Below are 15,583 nucleotides of genomic sequence, written 5' to 3' on the forward strand. Positions count from 1 at the left end.
GAGAGTGGAGTTATCAACATTCCTCTGCTTGCCGGAATGGGGGTTGTTGTCCCGTGTGCCACAACGTCATTTTGTTCCACTTGGACCATCAGAGGTATTTAGAGTGCTTCGATTAGGAATATCTGGGCTTCGATTGGTTAGTCTTGCTGTTTGTCGTGGGTCTGGTCGGTTCTGTTTGGTGGCTGTCTCTGGAAAACAGGACTTGACTCTACCAGAGTCAGAGATGGAAGACTCAGTTAACTAAATGCCAAGGCAGACAAGCTCTTAGGCTGTGTCTTTCCTTCATCCTGACCCAAGGTCCAGGTCCTTGTTCTCTCTAGCAAAAGTCTAGATGTCTTGTAGTGTATGCCCTTTAAAAATGCCATGCCGTGTATGCTTATTCTTTAGCATCAAAGCACGGACGAGGTCTGTGCGAATACCTCCGTAGTTCTCGGAGAGTTATGAGTCGCGATCATCAGGTTTGCAAAGAGCCTCACAGATCGGACGGAGCATTCACAAATCCGTACTCTGACTCGACAGCACTTACTCTAGTACCAGTACACTCTTTGCGGATATCTTCATGTTCCCAAATCCAGGTTTGTCAATGGCCTCATTGGCATTGTCCTGTTGGTGGCTCTAGAACCGTTCGTGACCACATGGCAAACCACAATCATACGACATACCCTGCCGATCACATAACCTGGACCCAACTTGTGCCTGTTGATCTCGCATGGCAAAAGAAACACCCCGCCGATCCCCGTTATTTCTTTGCCTGGAGTGTCTTGCCATGTGATGTGTCAGTTAGGTAGGTATGTGATAAGTGGCTGACCCCTCCCCGGAAAGAGCATGCGTTGCGTTGCGCCCGCCAATTCTTGGGTGGGGGACGATGAGAACGGTCGATGGAAGAGCCATAGACCTTGGCAGGAACTTGGCAGTTGAGCTTGGTAAACTTGGCAAAGTGTCTAAGACAGAGTTAATGTCAGGGTCTGGTTCCACAGATCATGCCATATGCCGTCCTCGCTTATTTTAGTGTGGCCGTTTATGGTAGTCTATCACTTCTGTCATGCTTGTTGATGACATGTCAGTATGATCTTCTTGATCTTCAATAAAGAATATGCAGGTACATTCAAGATGGCGATCTAATCATGCCTATCTGTAGATCGGAATAATGTAAGGCAAATTCTCTCTAGGTCAGGTCTATCTCGGAGAACCATCTCAAACCATAGTGCCTCCCGTGTCCTTCTCGGAACATTATAAATTATGACAAGAGAAATACGACCACTAACTCATGCATTACCCTATATCAGCACAACATCCCGTGTGCTTGGTGCCACCCGAGAATGGTATGTAATAGGATTGGCCAAGTCTCCAGCTACATTCCTCCCTCATCCGGAGCTGGCCCGTGCCTGCCCGGGACCACAATCGCCACCAAGACAGTGGCTGCGGGAGGTACCGCAGGTATGTGCCAATTCTGACTAGCTACACTTGCCCGAATAAGGATTCGGTTGAGATAAGCAAGCTCGATGGAGACAAATAAGCTACTGGGGTGCCGTGTCTGTCAAGTCATGATGGTGACATCTTGGGGATAGTTCATACTACTGAGTCTAGACTTCTTCCGAGTAACTAACAGTAGGCAAATCGACAGATGCAAACTTGACGCTTTTGCTTAGTATCAAAGATGATTGACATTTTCGAAGAAGAAAGACTTTTCCTTCGTTTTCAGTATCGAGATGCAAGCTATAAGAACTCTGGATCAAGACCACAAGAAACAATCTCATCACTCACTCATCTCATCATCATTCAATCATCACTCCAAGACATCTTTCACAATGCCTATCAACGCCAACCTCATCACTAGACCTGCTCCTCGCAGGGTCCTCCCCACCCGCCCTTCAACCAAGACATCACCCGCCAAGCCCATCGTCACACCCACTGAGGCTACTCCCCTAGTCGCAGTGATCGGCGTCGGCTTCGTAGGTACTGGTCTGGTCGACTCTTTCTCATCCAAGTATGAGATCATGGGTTTTGACATTAGCGAGAACAGACTTGGCTTTCTTCGCGGCGAGTTCAAGGCTCGTCCTAATGTTTCTTTCACCTCTGATGAGTCTGATCTTGCCAAGGCTACTCACTTTTTGATCTCTGTTCCTACGCTTCTTAGAGCGGATAGGACTATTGATCTTTCTTACTTGAACAGTGCGCTGAAGAGGGTTGAGCAGTGGGCTAGACCTGGATGCACTGTTGTTATTGAGAGTTCTGTCTCTGTTGGTCTTACGAGACAACTTCTTGGTCCTATTGCTCAGGCTAAGGGTCTCTTTGCTGGAATGTCTCCTGAGGTACGCTTCATCCCTGACTGTCTCAGTTTGAGTATATACTAATATATAACAGCGCATCGACCCCGGCCGTGTTGAACCTCCCATGCGATCCATCCCCAAGGTCGTCTCCGGTCTCGATGATGTCATCCCCGGCTCCCTCGACGCCATCGTCCGTCTCTACGGCCGCGTTTTCGACAGCATCGTTCCCGTCTCCAAGCCCGAAGTTGCCGAAATGTGCAAGCTCTACGAGAACTGCCAACGCATGATCTGTATCGCCTACGCCAACGAGATGGCCGATGCATGCCAAGGTCTCGATATCGACCCCTTCGAAGTTTCCAACGCCGCTGCTACCAAGCCCTTCGGATACATGCCCTACACTCCCAGTCTTGGCGTCGGTGGCCACTGCATCCCCGTCAACCCCTACTACCTCCTCTCCAACTGCGAGTTCCCCCTCCTCGAAGCCTGCGCCGATAAGATGAACAAGCGTCCTGCGACCATGGCCAAGCGCATTGTCAGCGATCTCATGGGCGGTGGCAAGCTGCAGCGTCGCGACTCTGGTATTGACATGAAGAAGAGGGTTCTTGTTGTCGGCATGGGCTTCAAGGCTGGACAGGACCACCTTGTCAACTCTCCCGGCCTTCAACTTGCCAAGGAGCTTCAGAAGCTTGAAATTGATGTCCACTTTGCCGACTCTCTTGTCAAGCAGGCTGCTGTGCCGGAGATTCCTCGTCTTGATGACGCTGACTGGACTACTGAGGAGCTTGAGACATTTGACACGATCGTTGTCAGCTTCCGACAATGGGGTATGGACTTTGATGTTTTGGACAGGGTCTCTGGTGTTCCTGTACAGATGTGGTGCCAATAGGTGCTACAAAGGAAGTAAAAAGAAAAGGAAAGGAGTTATGGGTGTCGACTTAACAACAATATCCACTCGTTTACACGTCTATCATAATAGTATCATAGTATAGACATAATATCTTAGTCATTCAACCTCTTTTCCCTAATGCCATGTGAGCATAATTGTTTCAAGAAGACATTTCCCCGAGAACGGGTTTAAGTAAGGCGCAGCAAGGTATCCATAAGAAAGACATCAGTCAATTGAGTGAAACCAATACATAAGATTATGTCTCTAGACGTTAAGTAGATCCTACCTTGACGATAACCATCAAGATATTAATTAGGTACAAGAATTAAGTTAAGACGGCCTCATAGCCTCGTCCCCATATCCAATCCTTCATATTTTTACCGCTTACTCGCTGCAGCGAACCAGGTAAATATCATCCATCATAAGGGTGAAGTCGTTCCTCTTAACCGAGCAGTTAATCTCAAACAACAGCTCAGCCTCGGCAGCGTTGGGAGAAACCTCCCAGATCTTGTTGCGGAAGTTGGTGTAAGCCTCAGAATCCGCGAACGGGTTAAACTCGTCGACGTAGTCGCCACCAAGGGTGACCTTGACAGTGCACTGGTTCTCGGAAGTGGTCTGGTCATTGGCGTTGTAGTAGGCGTAGCTGAGGTAGTATCGCTCGCCGACTTCGAGGTTGTTAACGGTCTGCTTGAAGGAGCCGCTGTCGGGGCCGGAGATGATAACACCGCGCTCGCCGATGGTGTGGTCGTTGGTGGAGAGCTGCTCGTTATCGGCGACGGAGGCGGTTCCCTCGAACTCCCAGTCTTGCTCGCCGTCTTCGAAGCCGGCGTTGTCAATGGAGTTGGGGGTGCTGAGGCACTTGGAACGAGCGGGCTCGGCGCGGGCGACGAAAACTGCGGCGGTGGTGGTAGCGGCGGCAGTGGTGGTTGTCTCGGTCTCGCTGGCAGTCATGGTGGTGGTGGCGAAGGTCTCGGTGGAAGAGGCAGACTCGGTGATAGCAGCGGAAGAAGACTCGCTGACGGCAGCAGAGCTGGACTCAGAGATAGCGACAGAAGAGGACTCGGAGACAGCAGCGGAGCTAGACTCAGTGATGGCAGCTGAGCTGGTGATAGCAGCAGAGGAAGACTCGGTCACAGCAGCGGAAGAGGACTCAGTGACGGCGGCAGAGCTAGACTCGCTGATAGCAGCGGAGGTAGACTCGGCAGAAGCAACAGAGGTAGACTCGGCAGAAGCAACAGAGGTAGACTCAACGGAGGCGACGGAGGCGACGGAAGTGGACTCACTGTCAACAGGGGCAGTGGTGGTGGTGGCATCATCGACGACAGGAGCAGTGGTAGACTCGTTATCAGCGGGAGCAGTGGTGGTGGTAGCAGCATCGACAGCAGGAACAGAGGTAGACTCGTTGTCGGCAGGGACAGTAGCAGAGGAAACAGAGTCATCGACGGAGGCAACGGAGGTGGACTCGCTGTCAGCAGGAGCGGTAGCAGAAGAGACAGAGCCCTCAGAAGCAACGGAGGTAGATTCAGAACCAGCAGGGACAGTAGCGGAAGAGACAGAGTCATCAACAGCAGCGGAGGTGGTCTGGCTGGACTCGTTGTCGACGGGAGCAGTGGTGGTCTGCTGAGAAGCAGCCTCGCTGGCAGTGGTAGCAGAGTCGGCCTCGGAAGCAGCGCTGGTGACGGAGTCAGAACCCTCGGAGACAGCGGTAGACTGAGAGTCGGAGCCCTGGGTCTGGGTGGAGGCGTTGTTCTCGACGGGGGCGGAGGTAGTCTCGGAAGAGGCCTCGGAGGCGACGGTGGTAGGGTTGGAACCAGCAGCGGAAGTCTGGGTAGAGTCAGAGCCGGCAGGGACGGAGGTCTCGTCGGAACCAGCGGGAACGGTAGCAGAAGAGACAGAGCCAGCAGGAGCGGTGGTCTCGGAAGAGTCACCGCCGGCAACAGTGGTAGGCTTGGAGCCGCCCTCAGTAGAGTCAGAGCCACCCTGGGTAGGGTTGGAAGAACCGTCAGTGGGGTTGGAAGTAGCTCCACCCTCGACAGCAGAGGTAGTCTTATCACCACCGTTGTTACCACCATTACCACCAGCAGCGGAAGTAGGCTGAGAGACAGCAGTAGTAGGCTTTTGAGCAGGCTCATGAACCACACCATCGAAGTCAAGAGCGAACTGGCTGATGTTCTCAGGAGTAACCTGGTTGGACAAGAAGATCGAGTCAATCAGGACAGAGGCAGAACCACCGTCGGCACAAGTGGTCTTGATGTTCAGCTCAGCTGTAGAAGCATCGACGGAGGTGGAGACGAGAACATGGTTGTAGCTGACGGTAGCAGCGTTGGCCAAGATTCCAGCGCTGTAGAAGCTAATGTCGCCGATGGAAGCCTCGATGGTACAGGCGGTGTTCTCGGAAGGAGGGGTGGAGACGCGATAGTAGAACTGGACGGTGTACTGCTTCTTGGTGTCGAGACCAGTGAGAGTCTGTCCGAGAGAAGCGACCTCGCCAGCAGCACGCTTGCGAGAGCGAGTGTCAGCCTTCAAGTCAGCACAAGAAGTATCAGCGCTGTTGTCACCGGTGTAACCATCATCTCCGTTGATAGAGACATCACCCTGGACGGTGAAAGGGTCGAGGCTAGTCATACCACCGCCAGTGCAGGCGTTGGTGACAGGGCCATCCTCGGGAGAAAGGGTAGGCTGAGAACCAGCGGCGGTGGTCTCAGTGCCGACGGTAGCAGTGGTGTCGATACCAGTAGCGGAAGTCTCAAGACCAAGAGTAGCAGAGGTCTCGATGCCAGTGGCAGAAGTCTCAGCACCAGCAGTGGTGGTAGGACGAGGCTTACAAGGACCGGCAGAAACCAGATCCGAAGCGGAAAGGGCGAGGGCCGCAAAGGTGATGAAAGAGCGCATAGTGAGCGTGGTATTGGACGAGCCAAAAAGATGGAGACTAAGCGAATGACTGACCGAGTTGGGCGGTTGAGAGTGAGGAGAAAGTAACTTGAATTGCGTTTGAACATGATCCTTTTGTATTCAATACGTTTATCGGGAATATGGTGTTGTTTGATGACCCCTATTGCTTGCTTGGTGTTGTGGAAACGGAGGGCGTTCGATAGTGTCATGTGGCGCAGCTGGATGAGGGTGTCCAGCAGCGCCTCTACAGCCGGCCTGTAGGGCTACTGGAGTTCTATCGTTTCGGTACCTGAGCTAGTCATTAGTAAGATGGACCCTTTATTGACGACGGCCATGACTAAGGATGTACGACGTCGTGAGAATGGAGCTAGACTGTGGCTGTTGAGTCAGCGGTGTTGACAATAGGGGATAGAAGGGCGAGGTAAAGTAAAGCGCAATTGAGCTGTATCTTGATTTCTTTTATGACTTCAATTCGATATTGCCCCAGACAAAAGATGTTTCTCCACGATGGAGGTACCAGGACCCCAATCCTTCGGCAGTCGTTTGCCACATGTAAATCATCGGCACTCAACGATACGCGAAGGACCCTGCTTTCCCGCCCAACTCACGTGGCATCTAGACACTCGAGTGTCTCACCGCCAAGCAAACGACATTTCCCCATAGCATCCATTGGCATTCTCATTCGCTGTCCTTTTTTACTCTCAATTTCCGATTGAATCATTTAGTGCGGCAGTGACATTTGCGCCACAGGTCTAGATCTGAGTCGACCCCTTGCGCCACTCAATAGCGTCAAAGGTAGCGTCTTGTCAGGTTCAGCTACCGAGTTGCTGGTACAAACTAACCAGATTTGTTTATGGAGAAGCGAAATATCGTTTCACGTATTGGAAAAAGAACTGATAGCTGGGTGGTTAACAGAAACGCTGGCCCCGGACGCGCAGGGTGACAGAATGAACTGGTCATAGTGCCGGCTTACGATGACCAAATGATTTTGTCTCTTCTGCTTCCGGCAGAGATTTGTTCCGGTCCAGACTACTAGATAATCAATAAGCAGAAAGCTACTTGTATGTGGAAATTGCTGGATGACTGCATCGCCCCAAAGGTCATATCAATCCGCACTATCGAAAAAACAACCTTTCAAATCTTCAGCTCCTCAATTAACCTATTCAACCTCTGCTCCTCAGCATCCGCATTAATACTAACCATATGAATCGGATACGCCGACCGAACATACGCAGGCTGAATCTCCACCACCGCGCCCGTCACATTCAGACTACAGTACTGACTAGTAACATCCGTCATACTGGCCGGAATCTTACTAAACAGCAACTTAAACATTGCGTTAGCGAGATATGCTTGTTGAGCTTGGTTTTCGAGACCGAGAGTCGCGAGAATCATGCTGCTTTGGTGATCGGCGGGGTTGATGGCTGCTTTTTGTGCGGATAGAAAGCCTAGCACGGAGAGGAATTGGACCATTACTGGTGCGTAGGTGCTGAAGCTGTGGCGGAGGTAGTAGGCGCGGATGAGGGTTTCGAAGCGGATTGTGGCTTCGTGGACGATTGCGCGGATGGGCTTGATCATGCCGTCAAGGAGCGTTATTGATGGGTTGTCCTTCTCTGACGCCACAAATGGCTCGAGAAGCAGCATAACGATGTACTGAAAGTGGATACTACATCTGTCAGTCTACTTTATGCATAATCTTAGTGAAAGTGAGGACTTACTGAAGATTCAAATGCGATGGAAGCACTATTTTATCAGGCTTCAAACAAGCTGGAAGATCCTCAAACCATTAACACAACCTGCGATAGTATTTCGCTGCTTGTTCCAGTGTAATCGCCATGTTCTTTCCTCCTCCAAAACGATTATTAGCAAGATCATTCAGTATAATCCTGAACTTGACAGTCTGCATAAACGTCTCTGGGAAAGAGATCGGTCTGGACCCTGATTCTGGGTACCTTACATGGATCTCCGGGTAGAACCAGGGACTAGCGTGAGGATCCGGCAGGTCGATGTCGGGCGGCTTCTCGAACAGGGGTGGCTTGTAGAAGTGAAAGAGCATCAAACTATTATCCGTTAGTCTTGTAAGTAGATTAGATTGGGGGAAGACTTACGATTGCCATGAGAAAAGACACCATGCGGTAAACTGCTTCGCGACATCCATCTCCCCTCTTCCGTTTGCCCCGAAGAAATCCAAATTATACGCAATTTTAGCTGCTTGGACCATGTATACATTTCCAATCTGATCTAACCCGTCCATGTTATAAATTGAATTCATGACCAGCGCGGCTTGGCACGTCGTAAGCTTACTCTCCCCCATCTCCAATTCCCACAACCTCTTCGTCTCAGCAAAGAACCGATAGCAGAGAGACTCTGTATCCCATGGTTCGTTACGGCCTTGAATTTCAGGATGCTAGTGCGTCGCGCTTGCGAGGACTGCGTTGACGAGAAGAGAAGAGCAGTGCTGCGCTGAACCGGACTTGAGATCGCGCAGAAACAAGTCTTTGTGGAAGAACGTGAAGTAATGGTAGGCGTGTTGAAAGTAGTGCTCCAGGAGGGATGTCAACATACTCTCGTCGCATGTGACGGTTGTCCATTTCGAAATGCGTATGTTAGCGAGAAGTGGTTCGATGAGTATCGAGGCGTGGTAGGGAATGTCAAAGATGATGTCTGACTTCAATCTCAATGTAAGTTATCTGGCGATGGTCTGTCTGCTTCGTAGAAAGACGTCTTGAGATACGGATTTGAATCCTGGCGTAGAAATTGCGGCCATTTTGTGTTAAAAGGAAATTCATATCGTCGTCTCTGCTCCGGCTTAAGCGCGATCTGTAGCAATAAATCTGTTTCTCGAATATGTCTCAGCATAGCCTTGACATCATATCCGGACCTGACTAATCTCAAGATCCTCGTGAAATCCTCATCCGGTCGCGACTGAAGCATACGATAAAAATCCTCGTATGCATTACTATCCCGCCTCTGCACCGATGTCTCAGCCTCATCCAGCAAAGCTTCAACATTATCACCCGCTTGTATCCTATGAACCGTTCGCGCAGCATCTTCCGTACTCATATGTTTAATGGACTCGAATAATTGCTGATATGACGATGCGCGGTTGTGTTCGTTGACGACTTCGTGGTATTTTCGCTTTATGGCTTGGGTTTCAGTGGGTTCCCATTGACAGTCTGTTGAGCGCTTTGTACACGCGACGCATACCGGACGCGTCCCGGAGCACTGCCAAACATCAGAATCTCGGATATTGATTACATTTTGGGGGCAGGTACCTTTGACTTTCGTTTCCGACAAGCTTGACACGCAGCAGACACCAGCGTCCGTTTGGGATGCATACCCAAGGGATACCTCGGCGCAGTATCCGCTAGCGCAGGGGCACCATCGGCTGGGAGGATAGCGCGCAGAAGACGCCTGTCAGAAGGCGTATCAGAAGACATAACCGACGCTCCACAACCCTGATAAGGTGTAGTCCGTTCGCAAAAGAGAGGTAGATAGAGCAAAAGATCAAGATGAAGCGAGAATGATGCTACGATTGCGATGACCAATGGGAGAGGCCGCACTTTGTCTCCGGGAGCTGAAAAATGCGATTGATCACTAAACAACAATGGCTGATTTCAACCAATTGGGATGAGGGACGTGTCTCGGGTTAATAATAATGAAATGCATTTTGGAATTTTAGGCGTTCCCCTTTCGTGTCAAGAAGCTGGTTGGAAGGTAAGAAAAAGGCTTTCTGAGCTATAGGGTGAGAAAAATGAGAGTTTTATAACACCTCTGAAAATCCACGTTAATGCCCCGATTGTGAGTACCCTGCATTTCAAACTGGCCGAGCTAATACCTAAATATAAAAATGAATATATTCTGAAATTCTAAAATTTTCCTAGTATGTGTAAGTACTTATGATAACCCAATGGTGCAGTAGTGGGGTGTAAACAGCTGGTTGTCACGAGACATCGTCTTGCTTATCTTAATCTATTGGTACCAATTCTAAATATCTGAGTTAAAGTGAACAATTGGCGGTCTTAATTTACAGAATAGTTTAATAAATACAAGAAGAATACTTATTTCCTTGAATTAGTTACACAACTTACCAGTCGCTTAAATGTATGAAGTATGTTTCTTCAGGTAAATCTACATGTTTGGTTGGTAAATAGCTTCTACTGTAGGGTAGCGGCCTGAGCTCTGACCAGTGTGATAATAAGCAATTCGCAATCAATCGAGGTAGCTTGTGTCGATCTCCCCGCGATTGATGGTGTTCGGACATCCGGTTAAAGTTGTGAGATCATCCCGTTGGATAACAATTTCCAACGGCTTTCAACAGTCAGCCACATCTTGGCACAATGAGGGGAAACCAATTGTAACCCATCAGGAACTTGGTTATCGAATGGAGACAGAAAAAACGCTGGAGAGGCAAAATAACGTGGCAAGCTTGCGTATAATCTCCACCCAAAGCGGCTCAAATTATTTTGTTTTCCATACTCGTCGCGTCTGTTCTTCTGACACCCTGACTCTTGCCAACCAACCGCCAAGATTAGCGCTGACGAAATAGCATCAGCTTACGAAGCTGACATCTGGCGATGTATAAGAAGGACTCAAGTTAAGCTCGATTGACTCCTCTTTCTTTCCGTAGATATGGACCCAGTGATTGAGTTATCGAATTCAAGTCTCATCAAAATGGCAATCACAGATAAAATCCACCCAATCTACACCCTTTGGTTCCTCTGGGTAGACCCCGCTCTGACCATAATGGGCATGTGGGTAAACTTCCTCGACCACAACCTCGCCCTCCAAGCCTTCTTCACCACGCGCCCACCAGCCGCACCCTTCGCGCCGTTCCTCTACCAGATCGGCGGCATGGGCACATCATACCTAATTATCCAGCTGACACTATTACGGTATACACACGATGTAAATATCTGGAAGATGGTCCAGGGCGCGATCTTACCCGCAGACTTTACTATGCTTACGGCTATTTACGTGGGCTTGAAGATGGAGAATAATCTTGCGCTGGGGGGCTGGCGCTGGGAGGATTGGTTTAGTGTTATAGTTACGGGGATTTGTACGGTTTTGAGGATTGCCTTTGTGCTTGGCGTTGGTGTCAAGGATGTGAGGAACCCGAGGGCCAAGAAGGCTTAGTGAAGCCAAGGAAAGGGATACAGCCGGTAGGGCTGATGAGGCTGAATGAGATGCGGCAGTGGCTTGCGGGAAGGCTAAAGACGTTTTTTGATCTGGGTAAGGGCAATTGAATGAGGCTCTTCAATCATTCAATGCTTGTGAGAATCAAGAGAGTCGCGACTTTACGGATAAAGACTCTGCAGATCTCGTGCCGATATTAGTCTCCACAATTGTACGAGTTTTTCACAGCAACGAACGACAGTGCTCAAGTCAATGACATGCAAATATTTTCAGTCTGATTAATTACCAGTGGATCTCCAACCCAAAACGGTACAACTTCCAACTCCTGCCCCAAAATAAAAAAGAAGTCCTTGATTCTGAGTAGCGGCTCCGAATGTAGCCGCAGATTAATTGCACGACTCACCGGTTGCATGACAGTCTCCTTATTCATGTTTTGCACGCCATGAATTTGTCTGCCTGATAATCCATGTAAGTTCCAAAAATGGGGAAATTCCCGGGGATGGAAATCGGCCCTTTACCCAGAATCGCGGGGGGTCAGACCCCGTGATCTCCAGAAAATGGCATGTCGGGGAACGCATGGCACCAGGGAATTCTACCCAATGCTCTCTGAAGCTATCGAGACGCCCGTTTCTTTCCGTTTGTGGAGTTTCTATGTGTAGTCATCTGGGTAAAGGGCCGATGTCCCAAACATGATATCCAAGGCTGGGTTGGTTGGGCTGGGAACGTCGCGAGTAAAGAAAAAGTGGTGATCCCCACGAAAAACTCCTTCTGGGGAGGTTAAGGTTGATTTGTGGGTTTTGTGGTGCTTGGGTCGGGTTACCCAATGCTCTGTTTTTGAGGACATGCGATCAGCATTGCGGAGTTTGCGACGTGATTTCTTTGGTGTTCCATCACTGGGACATGCGAGTTTATTTTATTTCACCGGGACAATGCACCGATATACTGGATTGAGTCGTTTCTTCCCCCAGACGCGGTAAACTCAATTAATGACTATGCGCAACATCGCATCGAACCTCTGTCGTAATCCAAATGATTCGTGAAGTCTCTCCTAGTCGATAGATCTAACCAGCAAAATCATCATCCTCACCGTCGTTAAAAAGATTTTCAGCCAAGAGATGCGGCTGAATCATGGCAAGATCCCCTGGGCTTAGTGCTCGCTTCAAGTGGGCATTCCCGTATCCTCAGCACTTGGCACGGGAATAATAACACTTCCGTTATAAACAACTGCAGATTAAAAAACGCATGTTCGGGTCTCGCGACACAAGAAAAAGGCAATCGTGCCACTGGGACCCGACTGATGCATTGATGACTTCCCAACCAAAGTGATGCATCGAAGGCATTACGAAACATCGCTCCCAACAGTGGAGAGGCAATATCCAGAGACAAGGCCAGGGTGACACTCAACCCGGAACCGACGAGCCTTTTTGCTTGCTTACACGGGTACACGGCTTTACATATGACGTAAAAGGCTGGCGCTTGGAACATTTCTAGAAGAGGAACAACGTAAACCCGTCCTAGTGCCTGTAGATCTCTCCGGCAGTGGATGTCTTCCCTCATTAAACTCTCACTCTATTGGCTTGTTTATCGGAGCGAGAAATCCTTTCAAGGAACACAGAATGTTGGTCGTTAATCCTGAATGGTTCGATTAGCATGCGAGTCAGCTGAAGCAAGAAATCATGTTACAGCCGTTACATTTTCATGTACAGTACTCCTGCTAGAGCGTTACAGCAGCGTTGATCGCCCATTAAAAAACTCCACCCAAATCGGCTCAGACGGCATCTCTCGATGGAGCTCTACCGGCCAAACTTTCGGTCGTACCGTCATCCAACAATGGGGTTTTTGCGGTGCTCCGGAAAAGTCTAATGATTGAGTGTAAATCTCCAGATTTTGGGAATGCGGGTTTGTTACAGGACCACATATAAAGTTGGGGCTCCAGATCAACCAACATTCTCCCGTCCCAGCCAGGCAAGTCGTGGTGTTTTGTATAAGTACCTCATGCCCATCTACATCTTCTTTCGCTATTATTCTTATTCTTATTATCATACCTGAGGATATTCATCATCATGGATAGAAGTCGACAAAACTCGACCAACACGGTCGACCGCGAAAAAGACGAAATTAAAAATGCCATGGGCCACGAAAAACCTGAATTCGAAGCCCTGGAGGTCGCCAAACATGGCGGTAGAGAAGTCGACGACCTAATCTCCGACATGGAGCGTCAACTCGAAGAAGCCGGCGGTTTAGACACTGGCTTTTTCCAAGTTCAGTTCAAGAACCCCAAGCACTTTACATGGCTTCTCGTCGCGTTCGCCTCCATGGGTGGTTTGCTGTCCGGTCTTGATCAGTCCCTTATCTCTGGTGCCAACCTTTTCTTGCCCAAGGATCTTGATTTGGATGCGAGAGAGAATTCTCTTGTTAACTCTGGTATGCCGCTTGGTGCTGTTGGCGGTGCGCTTTTGCTGTCGCCTGCGAACGAGTACTTTGGACGAAAGGGTGCTATCATTATTTCTATTATTCTTTATACCATTGGTGCTGCTCTTGAGGCTGGTTCCATCAACTTTGGTAAGTCCTTTCTACCCCCAACTCATACTACTCTGTACTAACTGATTAGGTATGATTGTCGCTTCTCGTGTTATCCTTGGTCTCGGAGTCGGTCTCGAGGGCGGTACCGTCCCCGTCTACGTAGCCGAGACAGTCGAACGCAAGATCCGAGGAAACCTCGTCTCCCTCTACCAATTCAACATTGCCCTCGGTGAAGTCCTAGGCTACGCCGTCGGCGCCATCTTCCTCAAGGTGCCTGGCAACTGGCGTTACATCCTCGGCTCATCCCTCGTCTTCTCCACCATCATGTTCTTCGGCATGCTCTTCCTCCCCGAGTCCCCCCGTTTCCTCATCCACCAGAAGAAGCATCTCGACGCTTACAAGGTGTGGAAGCGAATCCGTGGTATTGAGGACCGGGAGTCTCGAGAGGAGTTTTATGTTATGAGTGCTTCTGTCATTAATGAGGAGGCTGCTGTTAGGGAGGGTGCCAAGAACCATCGCTTCCCTTGGATGGATTTCTTCACAGAGCCTCGTGCCCGACGTGCTCTTGTTTATGCCAACATCATGATTCTTCTGGGTCAGTTGACTGGTGTTAACGCTATCATGTACTACATGTCTGTTCTCATGAACCAGATTGGTTTCGACGAGTACAAGGCCAACTACATGTCCCTTGTCGGTGGTGGATCTCTCCTCATCGGTACCATTCCTGCTATCTTCCTCATGGAGCGCTTCGGTCGACGATTCTGGGCTATTACTATGCTTCCCGGTTTCTTCATGGGTCTTGTCCTCATTGGTATCAGTTACCAATTCGACGTGAAGACTCAGCTCATGACTGTCGAGGGACTCTACCTCACCGGTCTGATCGTCTACATGGGATTCTTCGGATCCTACGCCTGTCTCACCTGGGTCGTTCCCTCAGAGGTCTACCCCACCTATCTCCGATCCTACGGAATGACCACTTCCGACGCTCTTCTCTTCCTCGCCTCTTTCGTCGTCACCTACAACTTCTCCGCGATGCAAGAGGGCATGGGCAAGACTGGTCTCGCTCTTGGCTTCTACGGTGGTATTGCTTTCGTTGGTGAGATCTACCAGATCTTCTTTATGCCTGAGACCAAGAACAAGACTCTTGAGGAGATTGACGTTGTGTTCTCGCGACCTACTATGGATATTGTGCGGGAGAACTGGGCTGGTGTTAAGGAGACTACTTACCTTCTCTGCACTGGAAAGTGGCACAAGGTCTTTGTGGAGCAGGCTATGCATGACCCCAAGGACAACATCCCTGTTTCTCACGCTTAGAGAGATTGATAGTGAGGTTGTTTGGCGGTTGTGGTAGGGTGTTGATTTAACGTATCATGATATCCAAGAGTAAATAGTATTTAAATGTTCAGAAGACTATTCTATGCCTGCTTGCTAGTATCTATCCATCTCCGTTCTGTGTTGTATTATTTCCTCGCCCGCAATCACACGACTCGCCGGGAAGGGTGTCGGTGTAACTAACATCCAACCGGGCTTCTAAGTCAAAGGTGACCCGGGACCTATTTGCAGATGCGTCTAGTGACTTGTATCTGAGGTCCTATTGAAGCTGGATGTTGACTAATTAACTCGTGATTTGGCTCCCCTTCTTCACAGATACTGTAAAGCCCATCTCCTTGTAAACCTTCGAAAGTTCAACCACGTTATCTGTCCTTATAGCAATTATAACTGTCGAATTCTTCTGAACAAACGAAACATTGCCTTGGCCATGATTGATTTCGAGGTCAGGAACTAACGTCTTAAGATTAAAGATCCTCTCATTGTCGAGGATATAAAGGGTACCAGGGCAATCAGTGTCTGGCATCTTGATTGTTTAACTTCGTAT

At 49.4% G+C, this 15,583-nt stretch overlaps 6 protein-coding genes across 6 annotated transcripts; 3 read left to right on the forward strand and 3 right to left on the reverse strand.

The window, feature by feature from the left end:
- Window positions 1–1,808: 1,808 nt before the first annotated feature.
- B0J16DRAFT_403849 (uncharacterized protein) lies at window positions 1,809–3,156 on the forward strand (the record flags this gene model as incomplete). The annotated part of the gene is made up of 2 exons (XM_046132746.1): window positions 1,809–2,312; window positions 2,365–3,156. 2 exons carry the CDS (start codon window positions 1,809–1,811, stop codon window positions 3,154–3,156), a joined length of 1,296 nt encoding a protein of 431 aa, XP_045978582.1.
- Window positions 3,157–3,393: 237 nt separating this feature from the next.
- Window positions 3,394–6,106, reverse strand: B0J16DRAFT_348334 (uncharacterized protein). Its single transcript, XM_046128721.1, has one exon. The coding sequence runs from the start codon at window positions 6,046–6,048 to the stop codon at window positions 3,541–3,543; it is 2,508 nt and encodes an 835-aa protein (XP_045978583.1). The 5' UTR covers window positions 6,049–6,106; the 3' UTR covers window positions 3,394–3,540.
- Window positions 6,107–7,070: 964 nt separating this feature from the next.
- On the reverse strand, window positions 7,071–8,574 carry B0J16DRAFT_417782 (uncharacterized protein). The gene is made up of 4 exons (XM_046133704.1): window positions 8,157–8,574; window positions 7,840–8,108; window positions 7,767–7,791; window positions 7,071–7,714 (listed from the first exon to the last, which is right to left on the reverse strand). The coding sequence occupies exons 1-4, from the start codon at window positions 8,360–8,362 to the stop codon at window positions 7,183–7,185; spliced, it is 1,032 nt and encodes a 343-aa protein (XP_045978584.1). The 5' UTR covers window positions 8,363–8,574; the 3' UTR covers window positions 7,071–7,182.
- Window positions 8,575–8,724: 150 nt separating this feature from the next.
- Window positions 8,725–9,579, reverse strand: B0J16DRAFT_417783 (uncharacterized protein; the record flags this gene model as incomplete). The annotated part of the gene is made up of 2 exons (XM_046133705.1): window positions 9,324–9,579; window positions 8,725–9,273 (listed from the first exon to the last, which is right to left on the reverse strand). Exons 1-2 carry the CDS (start codon window positions 9,486–9,488, stop codon window positions 8,725–8,727), a joined length of 714 nt encoding a protein of 237 aa, XP_045978585.1. The 5' UTR covers window positions 9,489–9,579.
- A 1,071-nt stretch (window positions 9,580–10,650) lies between these two features.
- Window positions 10,651–11,416, forward strand: B0J16DRAFT_348337 (uncharacterized protein). The gene has a single exon (XM_046128722.1). The coding sequence runs from the start codon at window positions 10,681–10,683 to the stop codon at window positions 11,182–11,184; it is 504 nt and encodes a 167-aa protein (XP_045978586.1). The 5' UTR covers window positions 10,651–10,680; the 3' UTR covers window positions 11,185–11,416.
- Window positions 11,417–13,152: 1,736 nt separating this feature from the next.
- B0J16DRAFT_309666 (uncharacterized protein) lies at window positions 13,153–15,173 on the forward strand. Its single transcript, XM_046124921.1, has 2 exons — window positions 13,153–13,746; window positions 13,796–15,173. The coding sequence occupies exons 1-2, from the start codon at window positions 13,248–13,250 to the stop codon at window positions 15,019–15,021; spliced, it is 1,725 nt and encodes a 574-aa protein (XP_045978587.1). The 5' UTR covers window positions 13,153–13,247; the 3' UTR covers window positions 15,022–15,173.
- Window positions 15,174–15,583: the final 410 nt, after the last annotated feature.

This window comes from Fusarium flagelliforme (assembly GCF_020744385.1).
Source record: "Fusarium flagelliforme strain FIESC 12 MPI-CAGE-AA-0113 chromosome Unknown B0J16scaffold_7, whole genome shotgun sequence".
NCBI lineage: Eukaryota > Fungi > Ascomycota > Sordariomycetes > Hypocreales > Nectriaceae > Fusarium > Fusarium flagelliforme.